The 20,805-nt window shown below is 55.1% G+C and overlaps 2 protein-coding genes across 2 annotated transcripts; one reads left to right on the top strand and one right to left on the bottom strand.

The window, feature by feature from the left end:
* Window positions 1–7,739: 7,739 nt before the first annotated feature.
* Window positions 7,740–12,659, top strand: LOC119097181 (uncharacterized). Its single transcript, XM_037220239.1, has 7 exons — window positions 7,740–7,817; window positions 8,019–8,123; window positions 8,658–8,810; window positions 10,378–10,539; window positions 10,838–10,995; window positions 11,370–11,588; window positions 12,233–12,659. The coding sequence occupies exons 1-7, from the start codon at window positions 7,740–7,742 to the stop codon at window positions 12,315–12,317; spliced, it is 960 nt and encodes a 319-aa protein (XP_037076134.1). The 3' UTR covers window positions 12,318–12,659.
* Window positions 12,660–18,765: 6,106 nt separating this feature from the next.
* LOC119097179 (trypsin-1-like) lies at window positions 18,766–19,777 on the bottom strand. The gene has a single exon (XM_037220238.1). It carries the CDS (start codon window positions 19,775–19,777, stop codon window positions 18,917–18,919), a length of 861 nt encoding a protein of 286 aa, XP_037076133.1. The 3' UTR covers window positions 18,766–18,916.
* Window positions 19,778–20,805: the final 1,028 nt, after the last annotated feature.

The following is a 20,805-nucleotide window of genomic DNA, read 5'->3' as shown; positions in this document are numbered from 1 at the left end:
CCTATCTATCTTAAACGACGCAGTTGTTGGCCGTGCTTTGGTATGCCACGGTCGCCGTTACGCACGCGTGATGCGTTGCGTTACACAGCCAACAGCTGATCGCCGGTAAGAGCTGGCCGTCTGACTCCGCCCTCTGTGTCGTGACGCAGTTTAACGTGACCGTGACGTCCGAGCTGGAGCTGTGGACCCAGCAGTCGCTGAACGAGCTGTCCGGCGCGCTGAGAACGCTGCTGGAGGCGCTGGAGCTGGTCCAGGCGGAGGCCAACGCCTTCCTGCGCCAGACCACCTCCGACCAGGAGTTCATCCAGTGGGTGGGCCGCGTCACCTCGGCAGCAGCTGCTGGCTGGAGATAGAATCTCCGTGGTCTGAATGGTTGCCTCTCGCGCTGATCCCGTGCAGTCAGCTGCTGCGCCATACCGGGACCAACCGATGGCCTGGCGACTGCATACGTGGCAGTGCTACACGGCCGTACTTCACCGTCTGGATATTTTGTCCTCATTGGCGATTCACTCAGCCACACTTGCCGCGTCGCTTCAGCCCCAATTGGCAATGTTGGTAGCCAAGTGCATTCTGTCTTGCCTCGAGTCGAAGTTTGAGCTGCATGTCGTCTTGCGACGCAGCGAGCACACGCTATGAACACGAACGCCGCATGTAGCTCAATGTGTGCCGCTCTGGTCTCAGGTCGAACTTGTCGAGCTGAACGTGTTCTTCTCGGCGTTCACGGAGGAGCGCGTGGGGCAGCAGCGCGCCTACACCTTCACCAGTCTGCTGGCCGACATCGGCGGCTCCATGGGCCTGTTCGTCGGTGCCAGCCTGCTCACCTGTGTCGAGATGGCCGAATTTCTGGCCGCCTACCTGCTGCAGCTGGTGCATGGAGCCTGGAACCGCTGCAGGCACAGGTGAGAAGCGTCTGGAGCAGCTGCATGCACAGTGAGGTAGCGTCTGGGCAGCTGCAGGCACAGTGAGGTAGCGCCTGGAGCAGCTGCAGGCAGTGAGGTGAGGTAGCGTCTGGAGCAGCTGATGCAGCCACAGTAAGGTAGCGTCTGGAGCAGATGCAGCCACAGTTAGGTAGCGTCTGGAGCATCTGCAGGTACAGTGAGGTAGCGTTGGAGCAGCTGCAGCCACAGTTAGGTAGCGTCTGGAGCAGCTGCAGGCACAGTGAGGTAACGTTTGGAACAGCCTCAGTCACAAAGGTGGTGTCTAGGGCGGCTGCAGGAGTGACGAAGAGAGCACGTGAGGGTTGTCACGAGAACGGGACGAGAAACGAATGTCCATGCTCTTCATGTTGGAGACAGGGAGATGCATGGCATCGCGTATCATATCACCCTCCGTCCTGCTCCATGGAAGTGGAAAACCCGGAGTCCAGGCATCTCCCATAGCTATTTCGCCATGTTTGTGACCATGTCCAGCATCGGCAACTTGACGCCAGGTACAGGGAGCGGAGTGTTACAAAAGAAGCCCGAAAAGTAGCGCTGTCTATGCTATTGATGGCGGGGTCGATCCCCGTGATGGGTGGTGAGCTGTCACGAAGCGGTATATGCCTTTTCAGGAAGCACGGCGAGAAGCCAGCACGCGTGTATCCAGACAAGTGCAGAATCGTAAAGACAACCATCACCGCGTCTGGATGACTTAGATGCTGGTGGCTAGATTCTGTTCACAGTTGTAGAGCTGTTATAACCCCAGCATCTAACAGTCGTGGAGTTGTCACCGCACCGCTCCAAACATTGTTTTGGGATGTTAGAAGAATCGTCAGCGGTCGTAGGCATAAACTCGCCCTTGACTGTCGCTAGAAAACTCACGATGGGCACATTGGACAATAGATGTCCCGTGAGCACAAGACCCGAGGCAAACACCAATATGTGTTCTCAGCGTTTGCAACAGCCATCTCGTCGCTATGACTGTGGAAGCATGATTTTGCGTGCATGAGCGCCCGTCGCCAACTGCGGGATATACGTCAGATGGGGCACGCCCTAGGTAGCACGTGAGTACAGGCCTCCGTGTCACTGTCACTACCCCCTCCCCCCCCCTAAATAAACGTCACGCCGAAAGCCGAGTTTCCGCCTAAGCTCCTGTCCGGAGCCCCTATCCGTCGGTCCAGACCATCCCGGCCAGAGCCGGAGTCGCGCAGCGTCACGTGCAGGCCCCCTCGAGGTTCAGCTGAGAGGCCGCGCGTGGAGTTGTGGAGTTTCCTCCCACCTTCTCGCTCTCTCCCCTCCGTTCGGCTGACAGGAATGTGTCGCAGCAGGGAGGAGGCCGGGAAGCGGGCAGATGCGCCAACAGCGCTCCTTCACCACATTGCGCGGGTGGCGGCCCCCGTCACGCGCTGTCAGCGGCCACCGTCTCGCTGCATATCGGACTCCAGTCAGCCAAACGCCGACTGTAGGTCGTGCGCGCTGATAACGGTATGGCGTGCGGTCGCCCGCCGTCGGCTAACCGAACACGCGTTCAAATGTCAGCCATCTCAACACCGCCAAGATACGATAGCTCTAATATGTATTGACGCGGACTCCACACCAGCCGTCGCAGCCATCACGGCCGTCACAGGCATCCCAGCCGTGACAGCCGTGTCGGCCCACCGGCCGGGCCGGTCTGCAGCTAGTTGGGCCTCCACCTCGTCGCTGCGTCCGTCGGGCTGCCGCTGGACTGGTCCGACGGCGAGGCCGGCCCCGGCCCCGGCCCCGGCTCCGGCCCCGGCCCCGCACGATCTCCACCGTCAGCTGGTTGAGCGGGTGCGCCGCCGCGGCCGGGGCGCCGCCGGAGAGACGGCGCGCCGGCGGCCGGGCGGCGGCGGCCCACTCTCGGGCCGCGGCGTCGTCGCCAGGCGCGTCTCCTCGGCAGAGAGCGGGCCGGGTTCCGGTGGAAGGTCTCTCGATGCACCTGCAGCGGGGTGGAGCGTGTGGACGAGGCGCGGTAGGGCGCGCCGCTCGGGCACTATGTCCTCACTGGCCCACACACACCACCAACGGTGCCAGACATCGATGCATTACACTTAATCTCGCGCGAAACTCTACGCGATATGGCATAAAATGAGGCAAATACGCGAGTACCCAAGCATAAAAATGAGGCAAACATAACGCTGAAAAATATGCGATGCAGAGTAACAAAATGCGCAAGGAAGTGTGATTTTAGGTAGCGGTAGTTAACCCTGTGCTAAAAACGAAACGACCGACGCAGGTTCGTCTTGACTACGGAACGTGCAATGACCCGTAACTAATGACTTCAAAGCATGCTTTCCCGAACAAGTTATTTACGCGAACGACGATGCGGCCGGAACAGCGCAGCCACCCACCATCAAGTTCTTGGGTTGATGGAGCGGCGGGGGCAGACGCCGCAGTAGACGCGCTGCTGGCCGTGCGACTTCATGTACCGCTCGAGGTAGGCACGCAGCGCGAACCGTTGTCCACACTCGCACCTCGTCCCTGGCGGCTGGGGCGAGCCGGGCCGCACGGAGAGCGGGTGGAGGCGGGGCGCACCGCCGTGACGGAGCGGTCCGGGGCGGGGCGGCACGCTCGCCCCAGAGCAAGCCCCTCCGGCGTTTACGAGCTATGACGTCGGCGGACACGCAGCCACGGGCGAATCACACCACCAACGCACATTATCCGCTCTTTAGTACGTCCGGTGCGACTCAGGCCCGCCTGCAGCTGCATCACTGTCACATCACAGCTGCTGTCACAAGTGTCGCACCGGAAAAGCCGTTGTCGCACCTGTCGCCTCCTGAATAGACGCCAACTCAAACAAGATCTTCCTGTCAGCACATACAACATCCGGCGTTGGGCACCTGAATCGTGACGTTGCGTGGGATTTAAATGACGACGCTAGTGAAAGCGCACAGAGCCATGCTGGAGGCCGGGTGTGAGCGATGGTGTGTTTGCATTCTGTCACCAGCACTTTCTGCTATTGCTCATTACTGAAGACCTTCGGTTTACGTGGGGAAACGCCGCCATGTTGCTCTTGGTTTATTTTAACGGCGGTGATTGCGGAGTGTCCGGTCACTTTGTGGCACGCATGCTTTTCTGTGTCGAACACATTCTTTATCTGCTTTATCATAGTATCTGCTTTTCCGGTACTTTGTATGGTTATGTTTGCTAGCAGAGTATCAGAAGTATAGTGGTTGAGCTGGGTATCTGGAGACTTGCAGAGTTGCGGGGTTCGATTACCCGCGGTGCCCGCCCTTTCTATCGGGGATGAGAAAATCCCAAAGTCACATGGGACATGTAATTTTCAAAGGAAATGTGTACAATGAAAGGGTGAAGTCAGGAAGCGAGCGTAGGGGTATACTGTTTGTATTTAAATGCAACGTTTGCCTATTCACGAACGCACTAAAGGTAAATGAACGCAACCTTGTCTCCATGAAATAGAACCTTTACCTTGGTAAAACTTTTTTGTAATTTGTAAATGTCTTGGGCCGACAGCGTATCCCTCTTTTGCCAAAGTTCCATGACGCATCTCCTTTCCAAGTGAAAACGCTTGGATGCAAGAGGGCGGACAATTTCGGAATCGGGCAAAGAACCGTTTTAACACGCGCTCACGTGGGGTGTCAAATAGACCCCCCACGAAGGTTTTTCCAGAATGGTTTCCGAACGGCGCGGCGCAGCCACGCCAAATCTTGCGTAGCTGTACACAATTGAATAGTGGATTGCTTGACATAAAGATGTTCCTTGTCAGGTCATTGACCTATGGCAGGCCAAACTCAAGCCATGGTTTCAGCGAACATAATTTTAGGGAATCGTCAAATCTGTGTTTGTTCAAACGGAGAGTTTGACGAGGCCATGCATTTCAGAGATGCTTTCTTGGTCACCAAAATATTGAATGAGCAAATTACGTTGGACCTATGGTCAGGTATGAAGGTAAGACCAAGGTCAAACAAATCTGATTTATTGGCGTTAGGGCTTGCTGTATGGGATAGCTTGTGGTGCTCATTTCGAATTTGTTGACAAACAGAAACAGCATTATACATCTTCCATGGCCTTCTTAGTGGTCAGAACAGGTCATTGACCTAAGATGACCCGGGTTCGCACAAGGCGTGTTGTCTCCCCGATGTAGGAGGATCTATAACCAGGAGTACATATTTGACATGTGATCTGACAGATGGCGTTGCGCGTTGTGCACCCGCCCCAGAGTTCTATGATTGGAAGGGTGTGTAGGAAGGCGAAAGCTCCATTGTAATCTGATCAGTTGGTCGTGAAGCTGATGACTATATGAATGCATTTAACATAATTAAGATAGGCGCCTAGGGCTGCCGGTCCGTGCGTCGACATACCGCGATAAAATGTCACTTATACACCACATAATGCGCTGGTTGTAGAGCCTGCTTGAGTGGACCGAGGAACAACGATTCGGTTGCATTCATAGAATTGGTGACGAGTGGTCAGGATTCCCATAGTTATCTCGCTCGTTTGATCATAGTAAATTTGCCGAAATCTGACGAAATCATTTTGTAGGACATGGGAAAACAGGGTTTGGCGTCATCGATCGTTACGCCAAAACCTTTGAACATGATCAGCATGCTTATGGAAAAGCTCTATACAGGCACCCATGACCTCATTTAGAGGTTTATTTCAATAGAGATTTGCGACGTCCATGCTGAAAGCAATAGACGGTGGTAGGAACCCACATGAGAGCATTCCCAGCTTGTCAATGTATTCGGAAGTGTTGCTGAGGTCTGCTTTGGTTTGTTTTACCGGCTAGGTTTGTTGTGTTGCTGAGGAATTTTTGCAGCTTGTGTTACCCCCACCGTACTACTGTCCATCCAGCGTGTTTTGTTCGTATCCGAGGTTATTTGCCTAGTATGCACTCATCACTCGCCATGTCATCGTTCGTGTGTCGCTTCTGTGGCGTAGAGAAGCCTTTTTCAGAGTTTAAACGTTTTTTGCAATCAGATTTTCCTGCGCGTAAAAACACGCTTTCTAGTTTGAGATTGCTTATATGAAAATGGCATTGAGGGAACAACAGCGGTGAGTCGTCCCTTATGTTTTACCCTATGTAATGCATATAATGATACTTATTGTTAATGTTCCTTCTGTAATCAAGAAATGGGCTGTTACTGAGTGCCAAAGTGGGTACGTTATAGTTATCGCTACTAAAGTTTTGCGTATTTTCGACGTCTTGGCCTCTGTGCCACCTGTTTTCAATCGTTTCCACAACTTATACGAAGAATGTCCAGTTCCACTTACAAATTCCCTGTCTCCCTGCCACAGTCTAAGTATACTTCCCTCTCGGGCGTGCTGAAACCGACACCGCTATTGGACGAGCGTTGGTTCATGTCGTGGATTGTCACGAAACGTGAACCTGTCGAATGTTAAGACTGCACGACAATCCTCGCAACTGGCTGTGCTGTGCGCGTGGCTACAAATGTGCATACATAGACGAACGCGGGCTTCTATTTAGCTTTGATAAGTGACGCCAGAGTCAACAATTCATTCGCGAGTTGAGACTGTGGTAGAGGCATTGTCTAGCTATCACCAGGTGCTGCAGGTGGAACAAGCTATAGAAAAACAACAGAATGGCCAGCTTTTTAGAAAACAGGTTCAATTGGTTTGCGAAAATGGCAAAGTACAGGCAGGCTGGCTGGCGGCCGCAGAGTAGCTTGGCGCATTTTTATGCGGTCCCCGCGTTGGCAGCACCCGGCGTATGGCTTACAACAGGGGTGTGAGGGGAGGGTTTTCTGGGAGGACGGGCTGCCTGGAACAAGTCCCGTGTTTCTGTACCTTTATCACTCGTATTCAGGTCACCTGCGTGCACCTAAATGCTCGTAATTCGGGGCTTGAGTGAAATATTTGAGTCATCTGCGCGGTGATCGAATATCTTCATCATACGCATTGGAGGCGATGCTATTAACTTCTGATGCCGATGTGATATCGGTGCAGGCCGGCGCCGCATTCACCGCCCGGCCCTCCTGCGGGGAGAAGTGGGCCGTGCAGCCGGGCGGGGTGTGGGCGGCGGACCGACCCTCCCATATTGGTGTAGACTGCCGCCGCCCGGCCCTCCTGCGGGGAGAAGTGGGCCGTGCAGCCGGGCGGGGTATGGCGGACCGACCCTCCCATACCGGCGTACCGGGTCGGCCGCCTGTGCCGGGTCGGCCGCCTGTGCCGGGTCGGCCGCCTGTGCCGGGCTGGCCGCCTGTGCCGGGCCGGCCGCCTGTGCCAGGTCGGCCGCCTGTGCCAGGCCGGCCGCCTGTGCCGGCCGAGACCGCCTGTGCCGGGCCGGCCGCCTGTGCCGGGTCGGCCGCCTGTGCCGGGCCGTCCGCCTGTGTCCGCGGCTGGTAGGCGCCGCCTGAGCCGCTCCATGAAAGTGATGATGTGGTTTCTATGCAAGGCGGCACCACGACGGGCTACCTCTGCTCACTTTTATTGGTTTATCTATATCACAAGTGAGCTGAAGCTCCAGCGGATGAGATAAACATATCTTGCGCCTCATTGTAAAGCTTTTGTAGCTATTACAGCTTATCCGACCTTTTGACCTGGTCAAGGGTTGTGTGGCGAAGGTGACCGAATCACGTTTTCCATCGATATAAACCCTTGAGTGGTGCATTTAATATCAGTTGAAGGGCACGTTGTTTCTTACTAGACAACCTTAAAGAACATCAAGATCTACCTAAACCGATTATTTATTCTGAAAGTATGGTGGTGGTTGTGACATAGATATGATACAAGTATGATCATGTTGACCTGTTGTAGCCGCTGCGGCACTGCATGCGGCTTGGGGCCGCCGCTCACGCCGGCTCTCGCTGTCCAGCAGACATGTACAACCGATCGAGCGGCTCGTACCCGGCCAAATACGGCGTGATCCGACGTCTGCCAGAGTACGCGGCGATCATGGCGCGCATCGATCAGCGCCACGCGTCGGCAGAGTCCGCGCTCAGCGCCGTCGACGCCGCGCTGCTGGCGCTGGAGGCGGCGCTGCCGGTGACGGCCTGGCCGGCGGCCGAGCGTCTGGCGCAGCTGGGGCCGGCGCTGGCGGCGGCCGCCGAGCGCGGCGCCGACGCCTGCGGCCGTCTTTCGGCGCTGCTGCGTCATCAGTACATCGTCAGCGCCGTCCAGGGGCAGCTGGAGCGGGCCGTCAACACGCTCAACAACGAGGTGGCCGGCCGCCAGCAGGAGTTCAGCCACATCATCGACCTGGCGGTGCGGGCGGGTGGCCGCGGGTGACCGGGCGGCGCCGGAGCTTCGGTGACGTCATAGCTGCCATATCGGCGGCGACGATTAGACTCAGATTGGCATACGGCTGCTGGACGGCTTTTAGTCTCTCTGTCTCTCCCTTCCCATGAGTTATGAATGCACCTTGGTAAGACAGTAGTAATAGCTTTATTCCTCGGCGAAAAAAACAGTAGGCGGAGGTCCCGCTGTCTTATCTACGTGAATAACGCTCCTTGCAAATGCACTTAACAACCTCCGTAATTGTGAATGCACCTTTCAGCAGGTTGCCCAGTGGTATGTACGCTGCCTCTGGTTCAGGTTGCCCAGTGGTATGTACGCTGCCTCTGGTTCAGGCCTTGCAACGCTGCTTTTGCAAATCATGCAGTATTAAGTGCTATATGCATAACACAACCGGTAACAGCAATTAATCGTCCGCAGTTTTCAAGGTCCCCGCTGTTTTTCGTTCAGCCGTGACATTCTGCCGCGCCTCTGAATGACCCTTCACCTGTGTATATCCCTCAGGAAACGCTGAACAAGACACAGAATGACGTTAAACTGGTCACCGATTTGCTGGAGAATGCCTTCGTGCAGTACTGGAATGACAACTCCACTAAGTACCAGCTGTCCGAATTTTTTCTGTCACGCCACGTCAGTGAAGTGGTCACCGCGCTCCGGGTGAGCAGTCGATAAAGTCGCCGTGCCCGAAGCGATGGCACAGGGAGGGGCGGAAGTGCATGTGCACGGAAGGCGTGTGCCCCCTCAGACCGACCATCAATGACGCAATTGGAGGGAGGGGAGCGTGAAAAATCAAAAGGACTTGCTGAAGGTCGTATTAAGGACCCCGGATCGTACGGCTGGGCCCTCAAAGTCAAAGTGTTTGTCAGGGACCCAACATTGCCCAGGTGGTGGTTCTGAGTCGGTCAAGAAGGCACTTTCTGCACAGCGGCAGGGACGGGACCCCGAATGTCAGAAGGCATCTTGCGTTGGCCAGGGCCTCTGGCAATGAAAGGAGCCGCGATAACGCACGGTGAAAGTCCACAATGAGACAATGGGAGGGGCTCATAAACGAACGTGGGTGCTTTCCGCGCCATTTCGGCCAGGTAGCTAAAAAAACGCATTAAACAGAGTCCCTGCGTTAGTTATTGAACACCATGTGCCGGTAAGGGATCGTCTTGCGTCAATGAGGACCCTGTGTCGATCCGGGCCAACTGCCCCGGTTAGAGCGCTTTCCGTGTCAGGGAGGGGATCAGCGTATGGTGTATCCGTATAATGGCTTAGAAGGACGAGGGGCCCCTCCCCTAGTGTCGTCAGAATGGAAGCAGGTAGGTATCGCGGGCTGAAACAAAAGGGTCCTTTAGCCACTGACCGGGAAAGATGGCGTTCTCTAACGTGCCTCTAGTGTTCTACGCAGGGTACTCCTTGCCCGGGAAAGGTAAGGGGGTGTCTTAACATTCGTGCAGGACATTCGTGCAGTCGTACCTCAAGTTTCAGTAGCCTATGGGGCATTCATTGCGCATGTCTTAAGACCACAGCCTCTTTACCTGTCTGGTTTCGGGGCAGCGTCGGTTTTTTGAGGAACACTGCACGGCGATCTAGGGCCTGCACTGGCAGCGGGTGGCAACCAGCGATGCCGCGGAACGCGCGCGACGGGACCACATTGTTACATGAACGGAGCCATGCATCATCAAGATATGGTCAAAAAGACTTGGAACTATACACCATTGTACTCAGAATTAAACAAAAACATGCCTATATGAGATTTGTGTAGCTACAAGGTGATACGTCACGATCGCAATAAAATCGCAATTTCGGGGAAAATTGACCTCTGACATGACATAATAGGATTAGTTTTTGACCTAGCCACATACAGGTGATTACCAATCGTGAGATATTGTTGATACTAATCCGCTGGTGTTTTGCTTTTTACTAGGCTATGACTGTATTAGTTTGAAAAAGCCAGAGGGTCGCCGTTCCCTATCGGTCCATGTTACGAGATTCAGCGAATCGGGGCGATGGCTAATGCTCAACAGGGTGGATCGAAATGGCGTAGAAAATTTGCATTGACACATGACCAGCCCATGTTTGCCTGAGCACGTGCATCCTCGTCAGAACTCATAACCTCTTCTGAAACTGTGTCTTTCTACAGCCGCTGCAGCGATTATATATGGGGGGGGGAGGGGGGCGTCGTTCTGATCCGCTCATTTTATCAGCGACGACTTCTGACGCGGCATGTGCCCGTCAGAACACGCTGACAAACGTTCTGACGAAGACAGCCACCCTGCCACTGGCCAGGAAGTCTCTGGACAACAGTCTGACGGTGCTCATTGACAAGATACGCACCAACAGCTTCAGCAAGTCCATCCTGGAGAACGCGACCAGCAAAATCCTGCGCGACCTATACGAGGTGCCGAGGACCGGGGCCGCTCTGGCAACTGCTGACGATTGCCCGCGCTTGGCCAAAGCGCCGAGCCGTCGCTGGGAAAATGGAGTGATTGCAGCCTGTTCTTTGCCGGGTTTTACTGCCGATTGAACTAATTTGCATATTAAGTTTTGCCTATCTATCTTAAACGACGCAGTTGTTGGCCGTGCTTTGGTATGCCACGGTCGCCGTTACGCACGCGTGATGCGTTGCGTTACACAGCCAACAGCTGATCGCCGGTAAGAGCTGGCCGTCTGACTCCGCCCTCTGTGTCGTGACGCAGTTTAACGTGACCGTGACGTCCGAGCTGGAGCTGTGGACCCAGCAGTCGCTGAACGAGCTGTCCGGCGCGCTGAGAACGCTGCTGGAGGCGCTGGAGCTGGTCCAGGCGGAGGCCAACGCCTTCCTGCGCCAGACCACCTCCGACCAGGAGTTCATCCAGTGGGTGGGCCGCGTCACCTCGGCAGCAGCTGCTGGCTGGAGATAGAATCTCCGTGGTCTGAATGGTTGCCTCTCGCGCTGATCCCGTGCAGTCAGCTGCTGCGCCATACCGGGACCAACCGATGGCCTGGCGACTGCATACGTGGCAGTGCTACACGGCCGTACTTCACCGTCTGGATATTTTGTCCTCATTGGCGATTCACTCAGCCACACTTGCCGCGTCGCTTCAGCCCCAATTGGCAATGTTGGTAGCCAAGTGCATTCTGTCTTGCCTCGAGTCGAAGTTTGAGCTGCATGTCGTCTTGCGACGCAGCGAGCACACGCTATGAACACGAACGCCGCATGTAGCTCAATGTGTGCCGCTCTGGTCTCAGGTCGAACTTTGTCGAGCTGAACGTGTTCTTCTCGGCGTTCACGGAGGAGCGCGTGGGGCAGCAGCGCGCCTACACCTTCACCAGTCTGCTGGCCGACATCGGCGGCTCCATGGGCCTGTTCGTCGGTGCCAGCCTGCTCACCTGTGTCGAGATGGCCGAATTTCTGGCCGCCTACCTGCTGCAGCTGGTGCATGGAGCCTGGAACCGCTGCAGGCACAGGTGAGACAGCGTCTGGAGCAGCTGCATGCACAGTGAGGTAGCGTCTGGAGCAGCTGCAGGCACAGTGAGGTAGCGCCTGGAGCAGCTGCAGGCACAGTGAGGTAGCGTCTGGAGCAGCTGCAGCCACAGTAAGGTAGCGTCTGGAGCAGATGCAGCACGTAGTAGCGTCTGGAGCATCTGCAGGTACAGTGAGGTAGCGTTGGAGCAGCTGCAGCCACAGTTAGGTAACGTCTGGAGCAGCTGCAGGCACAGTGAGGTAACGTTTGGAACAGCCTCAGTCACAAAGGTGGTGTCTAGGGCGGCTGCAGGAGTGACGAAGAAGAGCACGTGAGGGTGTCACGAGAACGGGACCGAGAAACGAATTGTCCATGCTCTTCATGTTGGAGACAGGGAGATGCATGGCATCGCGTATCATATCACCCTCCGTCCTGCTCCATGGAAGTGGAAAACCCGGAGTCCAGGTATCTCCCATAGCTATTTCGCCATGTTTGTGACCATGTCCAGCATTCGGCAACTTGACGCCAGGTACAGGGAGCGGAGTGTTACAAAAGAAGCCCGAAACATAGCGCTGTCTATGCTATTGATGGCCGGGGTCGATCCCCGTGATGTGCGGTGAGCTGTCACGAAGCGGTATGCCTTTTCAGGAAGCACGGCGAGAAGCCAGCACGCGTGTATCCAGACAAGTGCAGAATCGTAAAGACAACCATCACCGACGTCTGGATGACTTAGATGCTGGTGGCTAGATTCTGTTCACAGTTGTAGAGCTTGTTATAACCCCAGCATCTAACAGTCGTGGAGTTGTCACCGCACCGCTCCAAACATTGTTTTGGGATGTTAGAAGAATCGTCAGCGGTCGTAGGCATAAACTCGCCCTTGACTGTCGCTAGAAAACTCACGATGGGCACATTGGACAATAGATGTCCCGTGAGCACAAGACCCGAGGCAAACACCAATATGTGTTCTCAGCGTTTGCAACAGCCATCTCGTCGCTATGACTGTGGAAGCATGATTTATGCGTGCATGAGCGCCCGTCGCCAACTGCGGGATATACGTCAGATGGGGCACGCCCTAGGTAGCACGTGAGTACAGGCCTCCGTGTCACTGTCACTACCCCCTCCCCCCCCCCCTAAATAAACGTCACGCCGAAAGCCGAGTTTCCGCCTAAGCTCCTGTCCGGAGCCCCTATCCGTCGGTCCAGACCATCCCCGGCCAGAGCCGGAGTCGCGCAGCGCCACGTGCAGGCCCCCTCGAGGTTCAGCTGAGAGGCCGCGCGTGGAGTTGTGGAGTTTCCTCCCACGTTCTCGCTCTCTCCCCTCCGTTCGGCTGACAGGAATGTGTCGCAGCAGGGAGGAGGCCGGGAAGCGGGCAGGTGCGCCAACAGCGCTCCTTCACCGCATTGCGCGGGTGCTGCGGCCCCTGTCACGCGCCTGTCAGCGGCCACCGTCTCGCTGCATATCGGACCTCCAGTCAGCCAAACGCCGACTGTAGGTCGTGCGCGCTGATAACGGTATGGCGTGCGGTCACCCGCCGTCGGCTAACCGAACACGCGTTCAAATGTCAGCCATCTCAACACCGCCAAGATACGATAGCTCTAATCTGTATTGACGCGGACTCCACACACAGTCGTCACAGCCACCACGGCCGTCACAGGCATCACAGCCGTGACAGCCGTGTCGGCCCACCGGCCGGGCCGGTCTGCAGCTAGTCGGGCCTCCACTCCTCGTCGCTGCCGTCCGTCGGGCCGCCGCTGGACTGGTCCGACGGCGAGCCGGCCCCGGCCCCGGCCCCGGCTCCGGCCCCGGCCCCGGCCCCGGCCCCGGCCCCGGCCCCGGCCCCGGCCCCGGCCCCGGCCCCGGCCCCCGCACGATCTCCACCGTCAGCTGGTTGAGCCGGGTGCGCCGCCGCGGCCGGGGCGCCGCCGGAGAGACGGCGCGCCGGCGGCCGGGCAGCGGCGGCCCACTCTCGGGCCGCGGCGTCGTCGCCAGGCGCGTCTCCTCGGCAGAGAGCGGCGCCGGGTTCCGGTGGTAGGTCTCTCGATGCACCTGCGGCGGGGTGGAGCGTGTGGACGAGGCGCGGTAGGGCGCGCCGCTCGGGCACTATGTCCTCACTGGCACACACACCACCAAGGGTGCCAGACATCGATGCATTACACTTAATCTCGCGCGAAACTCTACGCGATATGGATAAAAATGAGGCAAATACGCGAGTACCCAAGCATAAAAATGAGGCAAATATAACGCTGAAAAAATGCGATGCAGAGTAACAAAATGCACAAGGAAGTGTGATTTTAGGTAGCGGTAGTTAACCCTGTGTTAGAAACGAAACGACCGACGCAGGTTCGTCTTGACTACGGAACGTGCAATGACCCGTAACTAATGACTTCAAAGCATGCTTTCCCGAACAAGTTATTTACGCGAACGACGATGCGACCGGAACAGCGCGGCCACCCACCATCAAGTTCTTGAGGTTGATGGAGCGGCGGGGGCAGACGCCGCAGTAGACGCGCTGCTGGCCGTGCGACTTCATGTACCGCTCGAGGTAGGCACGCAGCGCGAACCGTTGTCCACACACTTCTCACACCTCGTCCCTGGCGGCTGGGGCGAGCCGGGCCAGCATGGAGCGCGGGTGGAGGCGGGGTGCACCGCCGTGACGGAGCGGTCCGGGGCGGGCCGGCCCGCACGCCCCAGAGCAAGCCCCTCCGGCGCTTACGAGCTATGACGTCGGCGGACACGCAGCCACGGGCGAATCACACCACCAACGCACATTATCCGCTCTTCAGTACGTCCGGTGCGACTCAGGCCCGCCTGCAGCTGCATCACTGTCACATCACAGCTGCTGTCACAAGTGTCGCACCGGAAAAGCCGTTGTCGCACCTGTCGCCTCCTGAATAGACGCCAACTCAAACAAGATCTTCCTGTCAGCACATACAACATCCGGCGTTGGGCGCCTGAATCGTGACGTTGCGTGGGATTTAAATGACGACGCTAGTGAAAGCGCACAGAGCCATGCTGGAGGCCGGGTGTGAGCGATGGTGTGTTTGCATTCTGCTACCAGCACATTTTCTGCATATTGCTCATTACTAAAGAACCTTCGGTTTACGTGGGGAAACGCCGCCATGTTGCTCTTGTTATTTTTAACGGCGGTGATTGCGGAGTGTCCGGTCGCTTTGTGGCACGCATGCTTTCTGTGTCGAACACATTCTTTATTGCTTTATCATATTATCTGCTTTTCCGTTACTTTGTATGGTTATGTTTGCTAGCAGAGTATCAGAAGTATAGTGGTTGAGCTGGGTATCTGGAGACTTGCAGAGTTGCGGGGTTCGATTACCCGCGGTGCCCGCCCTTTCTATCGGGATGAGAAAATCCCAATGTCATATGGGATATGTAATTTTCAAAGGAAATGTGTACAATGAAAGGTGAAGTCAGGAAGCGAGCGTAGGGGTATACTGTTTGTATTTAAATGCAACGTTTGCCTATTCACGAACGCACTAACAGGTAAATGAACGTAACCTTGTCTCCATGAAATAGAACCTTTACCTTGGTAAAACTATTTTGTAATTTGTAAATGTCTTGGGCCGACAGCATATCCTTCTTTTGCCAAAGTTCCATGACGCATCTCCTTTCCAAGTGAAAACGCTTGGATGCAAGAGGGCGGACAATTTCGGAATCGGGCAAAGAACCGTTTTAACACGCGCTCACGTGGGGTGTCAAATAGACCCCCCACGAAGGTTTTTCCAGAATGGTTTCCGAACGGCGCGGCGAAGCCACGCCAAATTTTGCGTAGCTGTACACAATTGAATAGTGGATTGCTTGACATAAAAATTCAGATGTACCTTGTCAGGTCATTGACCTATGGCAGGCCAAACTCAAGCCATGGTTTCAGCGAACATAATTTTTAGGGAATCGTCAAATCTGTGTTTGTTCAAACGGATAGTATGACGAAGCTATGCATCTCAGAGATGCTTTCTTGGTCACCAAAAATATTGAATGAGCAAATTACGTTGACCTAAGGTCAGGTATGAAGGTAAAGACCAAGGTCAAACAAATCCGATTTATTGCGTTAGGGCTTGCTGTATGGGATAGCTTGTGGTGCTCATTTCGAATTTGTTGACAACAGAAACCGCATTATACATCTTCCATGGCCTTCTTAGTGGTCAGAACAGGTCATTGACCTAAGATGACCCGGGTCAACATTTTGTTATAGGAGCATACTGCCTAGTGTAATCTTTGTCACATATTCAAATGCAAAACTCAAAGCAGTCTTGTATGATTTTGGTCACCATGACCCTCAAAAGATCAAACAAGGTCACTAACCTCAAATGGGTTTGTGACCTTTTGCTTGGATACAGTTGCCTAGGATCTAGGGGCACTTAAGAGACCAGCCTGGAGGCGCAACTCAAACTTTGACATAAGTGAGTTCACGTACAGTTCATGATACCCTGTAAACTTGGTGTGTCTAGCTTTCTGAGTTCCCGAGATTTCAGCGGGTGGTGTCAAATTGCCCCCCCCCCCTCCCCACCCTAACGAAGTGTATCTAGCCGGCCACCCGGACGCGTGTTAAGCCATCTTTTACCATGAAAGGACATCGTGCTCATGCAAAAGTTGTCATGAGCAATTGGAGGGCAAAGTGCTTTTCTTTCACCAGAGGCGCGGGGCCGGGGGGGGGGGGGCAGACGCTGAGCCCAAAACATTCTAAAATTTTAGCACTGGCCATATTTGTGTTGATTTTAAAGAGGTTCTAAAATGGGTATCGGTTTCCTTCCTTTGGAGAGGTTCTGACACTCCTGGTTTTAATGATGTTTGGTTCTAATGACGCTGGCACCCTGAACTCGAAGCTCTCGCTCTGGAGCAGTGGCGGAAATTCGTAAAAAGTACTACTGGGCCGAAATTTGCATTTGGGAGAGAAACGGCCACCAGCACGCCTCCCGTGTTCCTTTTAGTATTGGGGTTGTCGTGTTATTGGGGACCGGATCAACGTCTGAACTAAAGTCACCACAAAACGATTCGATGTCTCACCCAGCCTCGAAGTCATGCACCGTGCCGGCTCTAGTTGCAAACATCGCAAAGCCCAAACCGAAAATAGCACCTTAGATATCCTAGACGAACGAGCCTTCATTACGCCCCAGATCAAGGATTTCTTGCATTTTTGGTCGTAAATTTCCTTATTTTCTGTCCTCGTCTCGCAGTTTCGGTGGCATATGGTTTCACCATGGCATATGGTCGACTTTTTACGGTAACAGCACTTACATGACGTCAGCAGAATGAAGCATTCGTTTTGTTGGTTACGTCTTGCGAAAATTATGGGCATGATGGCAACACCCACGTAACCTTGAAATGCAGTGATTATGGAGATGTCTGTACCAAGCTATCCGAAAACACTGCACCCGTCCATAACCCACGCTGTGTACCGGACAACGAACACACTGCATCCCGTGCGTAACCCGTTATGTGTGCCAGACAGCGAACACACTTCACCCGCCCGTAACCCGTTCTATGTGCTGGACAACGAATACACTGCACCCATCCACAACCCATTCTATGTAGCAGACAACGAACACACTGCACCCGTCCGTAACCCGGTCTGTTTGCCGGACAACGAATGCATTGCACCCGTCCGTAACCCACGCTATGTACCGGACAACGAACACACTGCATCCCGTCCGTAACCCGCTCTGTGTGCCGGACAACGAACACACTGCACCCCTCCGTAACCCGCTCTGTGTGCCGGCCAGCGCGGGCGGCGTCGGACCTGACGGCAGCGGGCGCCGGCGCGTGGGGCCGACTGCAGGCGGCGGCGCTCCGCTCGGCCGTCGGCCCTCTCAGAGCGCGGCTGGCCTTCGGTCGCGGTCTGCTGCATCAGATGAGCGGCTGTCTGCACGGTGAGCGCCGCTCATGCACGCTGGATGTTTGGCAGGCCCTTGCCACATCGGTGGGGATACACGCTCAAAACGCAGATGAACATGCGTGACCGGTAGGCTGCTATTAGCTTGCATGTTCAGACCCGCTCGGGTTCCAAACAATGCGTGCCCGGTATCTGCGCGTAGCCTGCCGGTATTCCTACCTGCCAAACCGTGCAGCTCGAGCAGGTAGGAGATTGGCAATTCGAGACCCTCGTACTGAAGATTCAGTTTTGCAAGATCCCAATAGATTAAGATTGAGGTGACGAATCTATTGCATGGGTTTCAGAGCGCAGGTAATTTTAATTGTACCGTTATGTCATGATGTTTGCTTTGTTTTCACAGATGTAAGCGCAATGAGTGAATGCTGTGAGAGTCGCACGTATCGTTACTTCTTTCTTTAATTTCCTGACTGATCTGTTTACTCGAACAGAAATATCTGAACCCTGAAAGTCAGGATTGCAAGTACCTGCATTGATGAGTCTCTTCAGCCTTGGGGTGGTGGTGTCGTCCTCAAGAACAAGCCAGCCCGATCATTTTAAATAATTTTGCGGACATGAATAAACAAGGAAAATATCAGGTATCCCTAGGATGGCTAGTGGGTGCCTAAAAATGAGTTGCAGAGGAGTTGCAGTTGCGGATCATATAATAATTGTACTTCGACGTTGTTGCATGTTCGGAAAAGTATCAACCAAACACCTCAGTTCTTCCGACGAGAGATTATTTGTTCGTGTTGTTTTCGAATGAGAACATGAATTCGACCGTAATTAATTTTCGACACAACATGGAAATAAGCCAAAGCGCAGTTGGCGTCATTACAAGGGCGTAGACGTCGTCCACCGTGCTATGTAGTTACACTAAACCTCCTCCAAAACTGAAGCTTCAATAGCTATTGATAAACTGCCACCAATGGTTTCCTCAGTGATTCTTTTTTGGTCGAGTTCAAAATGAGCCGCTGAAAAGCCCACCACAAATCAACAACAGAAGTTGAAAGATAAGATATGTCGGATGTTAACGTCCGACGATTTTCATACAAAGGTCCAAATATTTTGGACACTCGATTTTTTTAGTCTCTTGTACACCATCTATTTATCCACACCTCAAACCGGCATTGTAATCGAAATCCACTCACCGCAGGATGTAAATACTAAATTACAGCGAATCCTCACTTCCATTGGGCAAACAACTGGTAGCATCCAACGGCTCGATGTCAAGTGGGCTGTTGTGATGTCCTTGGCTATGTTTTTCCATGGATACACGTGTAAACACATGCTTCAGGAGCTGGGCATTTATTTAACGTCGTCCCAAATGCAGTACATCATGCACCAAACCGACACTGCAAGAATGGCGACTTTACTTGCGACGCAAGCCAATGCGCCCGAAAGTCGCGCTGAAACAAACGCTGTGCGCAAACACCAAGCTGACGGTTCTTCTAAGAGCAGTAGGTGCCGTCAGCGGTGTTGGTCTGGATCCAGGACAGCACCTCGGTGACTCGGGCGTAGACGCCCGGGTAGCCGGGTAGAGCACAGCCCCGACCCCACGAGACGACGCCGATGAGGGAGTAGCGGTCGGACTCGAGGCTGACCAGCGGGCCGCCGCTGTCGCCCTGGCACGAGTCCTTGCCGCCCTCACTGAGACCGGCACAGATCATGGACGGGTTGATGCTGCTGTATGACGACCTGCAGGCGGTGTTGGAGATGACGGGCACGGTGACCTCCCTCAGAGTGGTGGCCTGTGAGCCACCCGAGCTGGTGGTACCCCAGCCGGTGACGATTGCGTCGGCACCGACAAAGTCGTTACCGGCGGTGGGTAGGCACACTGGCGCCAGCGAGTTGTCACTTGGGAAAGTGATGGGGTTGGTCAACTTCAGCAGCGAGAAGTCGTAACCGGAGCCGGATACGGACGTGTAGCTCGGGTGGTTGATGATCTGCTGCACACTGGCGCGAATCTCACCGTCGCTGTTGCTGATGCGATGCTCCTTGAGAAGCACCTCGATCTGGCTGGGTGACGATCCGACCGTACAGTGGGCCGCCGACATCACGTAGCGGTTGTTGAGGACACTGCCGCCGCACCAGGTGCGGGTGCCGCCGGCGCTGACCAGGCCAGCCTGCCAAGGATACTCACGCACCTCGGTCTCCACGCCGCCGACGATGCGGGAGGAGCGGTTCGGAACGCCGCAAGAGCAGGAACCTGAAGGAGCAGCCGTAGTGGTAGCCTGTGATTCCGTCGCCTCCAGTTGGCAGAGGAAGCCGCTGCTGACCTCCGAGTAGTCCGAGTGCCAGTCGACGGCCATCGTAGACACCGAGGTTACGGCGCTGGGGCCTGATGTACCACAGAACTTCTGACCGTTCACGGACAGCCAGTCCCAGGAGCAAGACGAGTGCCGTTCCACGTTAAACGCGGAGCAAGACATGGAGATGGTGTCACCTGCGTTCTCCGCTGTCAGCTGGTAGTTACAGTCCTCGTTGATAGGGTAATTGTTCGGATGGTTGGTGGACTTGATGGTGTAAGTGATGTCGCGTACCAAGGAGCTGCCACCACACGTAAGCTCTGAACCACCGCCGCCGCCGCCACCGCCGCCGCCGCCGCCGCCGGCGACCGTCAGCGTGCACTGGAAGCCCGGTCTTACTACGCTGTAGTCGCTGTGGAAGGAGATGTCGAAGGCCTGGGCTGTGGATGCCGTAGGTCCCGAGGTACCGCAAAACTTCTCGCCGTTCACCTCCAGCCAGTCCCACGCGCACGAGCTGTGCTGCTCCAAATTAAAGCTGCTGCAGGCCAAGGTGATATCGCTGTCACTGGACAAAACATAGTCGCAATCGACGTAATTTGGGTAGTTTGATGGATGATTGGGAGACTCGATTGTGTACTCGCCTTCTGTCAGCACGTGAGTTCCACAGTCAAGGTTTGTTGCGCGTGGCTGGATGGAAGGAAGCGAGTCGTCGCGGTCGGAGGGAGGCGGTTTCCAGTCGCCCTTATCGGAGGGAGGCGGTTTCCAGTCGCCCTTATCGGATGGAGGTGGTTTCCAGTCGTCCTGACGCACTGGCCCCGGGGCCGACCAGGCCGAGGAGCAGACAACCAGAATCAGTGCGAATGTCTTCATCGCGGTGGCCGAATGCTGCTGTGAGAGACCCGCCGTCTTTTATACCAGGAGACCATGATCTGCACCTCTGGCCCGCACAACGGCAGCGAACACCTGCAGCGATTTTGTCAGTCACTGATGCTGGGGAGAAAATCGTGTCTTTGTTTTCTTAGAGGCGCTGTCAAAAGAATATCGACCAGTTATCTTGTATGTAAGCACCTGCTGACGTAGGCCGCTTCGAG

Source organism: Pollicipes pollicipes, unplaced genomic scaffold (assembly GCF_011947565.3).
Source record: "Pollicipes pollicipes isolate AB1234 unplaced genomic scaffold, Ppol_2.1 Scaffold_4295;HRSCAF=5057_pilon_pilon_pilon, whole genome shotgun sequence".
NCBI classification, from domain to species: Eukaryota; Metazoa; Arthropoda; class Thecostraca; order Pollicipedomorpha; family Pollicipedidae; genus Pollicipes; species Pollicipes pollicipes.
This window is presented reverse-complemented; position numbering and strand designations above follow the sequence as displayed.

What these genes read in the sequence shown, in the direction of transcription:
- LOC119097181 (XM_037220239.1), top strand. Translation starts at nt 7,740, where the DNA reads ATGTACAACCGATCGAGCGGCTCGTACCCGGCCAAATACGGCGTGATC. An exon ending in AAGTGGTCACCGCGCTCCGG is followed by an intron (nt 8,811 to 10,377) that starts GTGAGCAGTCGA and finishes TGTGCCCGTCAG; the next exon opens with AACACGCTGACAAACGTTCT. An exon ending in TCCTGCGCGACCTATACGAG is followed by an intron (nt 10,540 to 10,837) that starts GTGCCGAGGACC and finishes GTCGTGACGCAG; the next exon opens with TTTAACGTGACCGTGACGTC.
- LOC119097179 (XM_037220238.1), bottom strand. Translation starts at nt 19,777, where the DNA reads ATGGCCGTCGACTGGCACTCGGACTACTCGGAGGTCAGCAGCGGCTTC.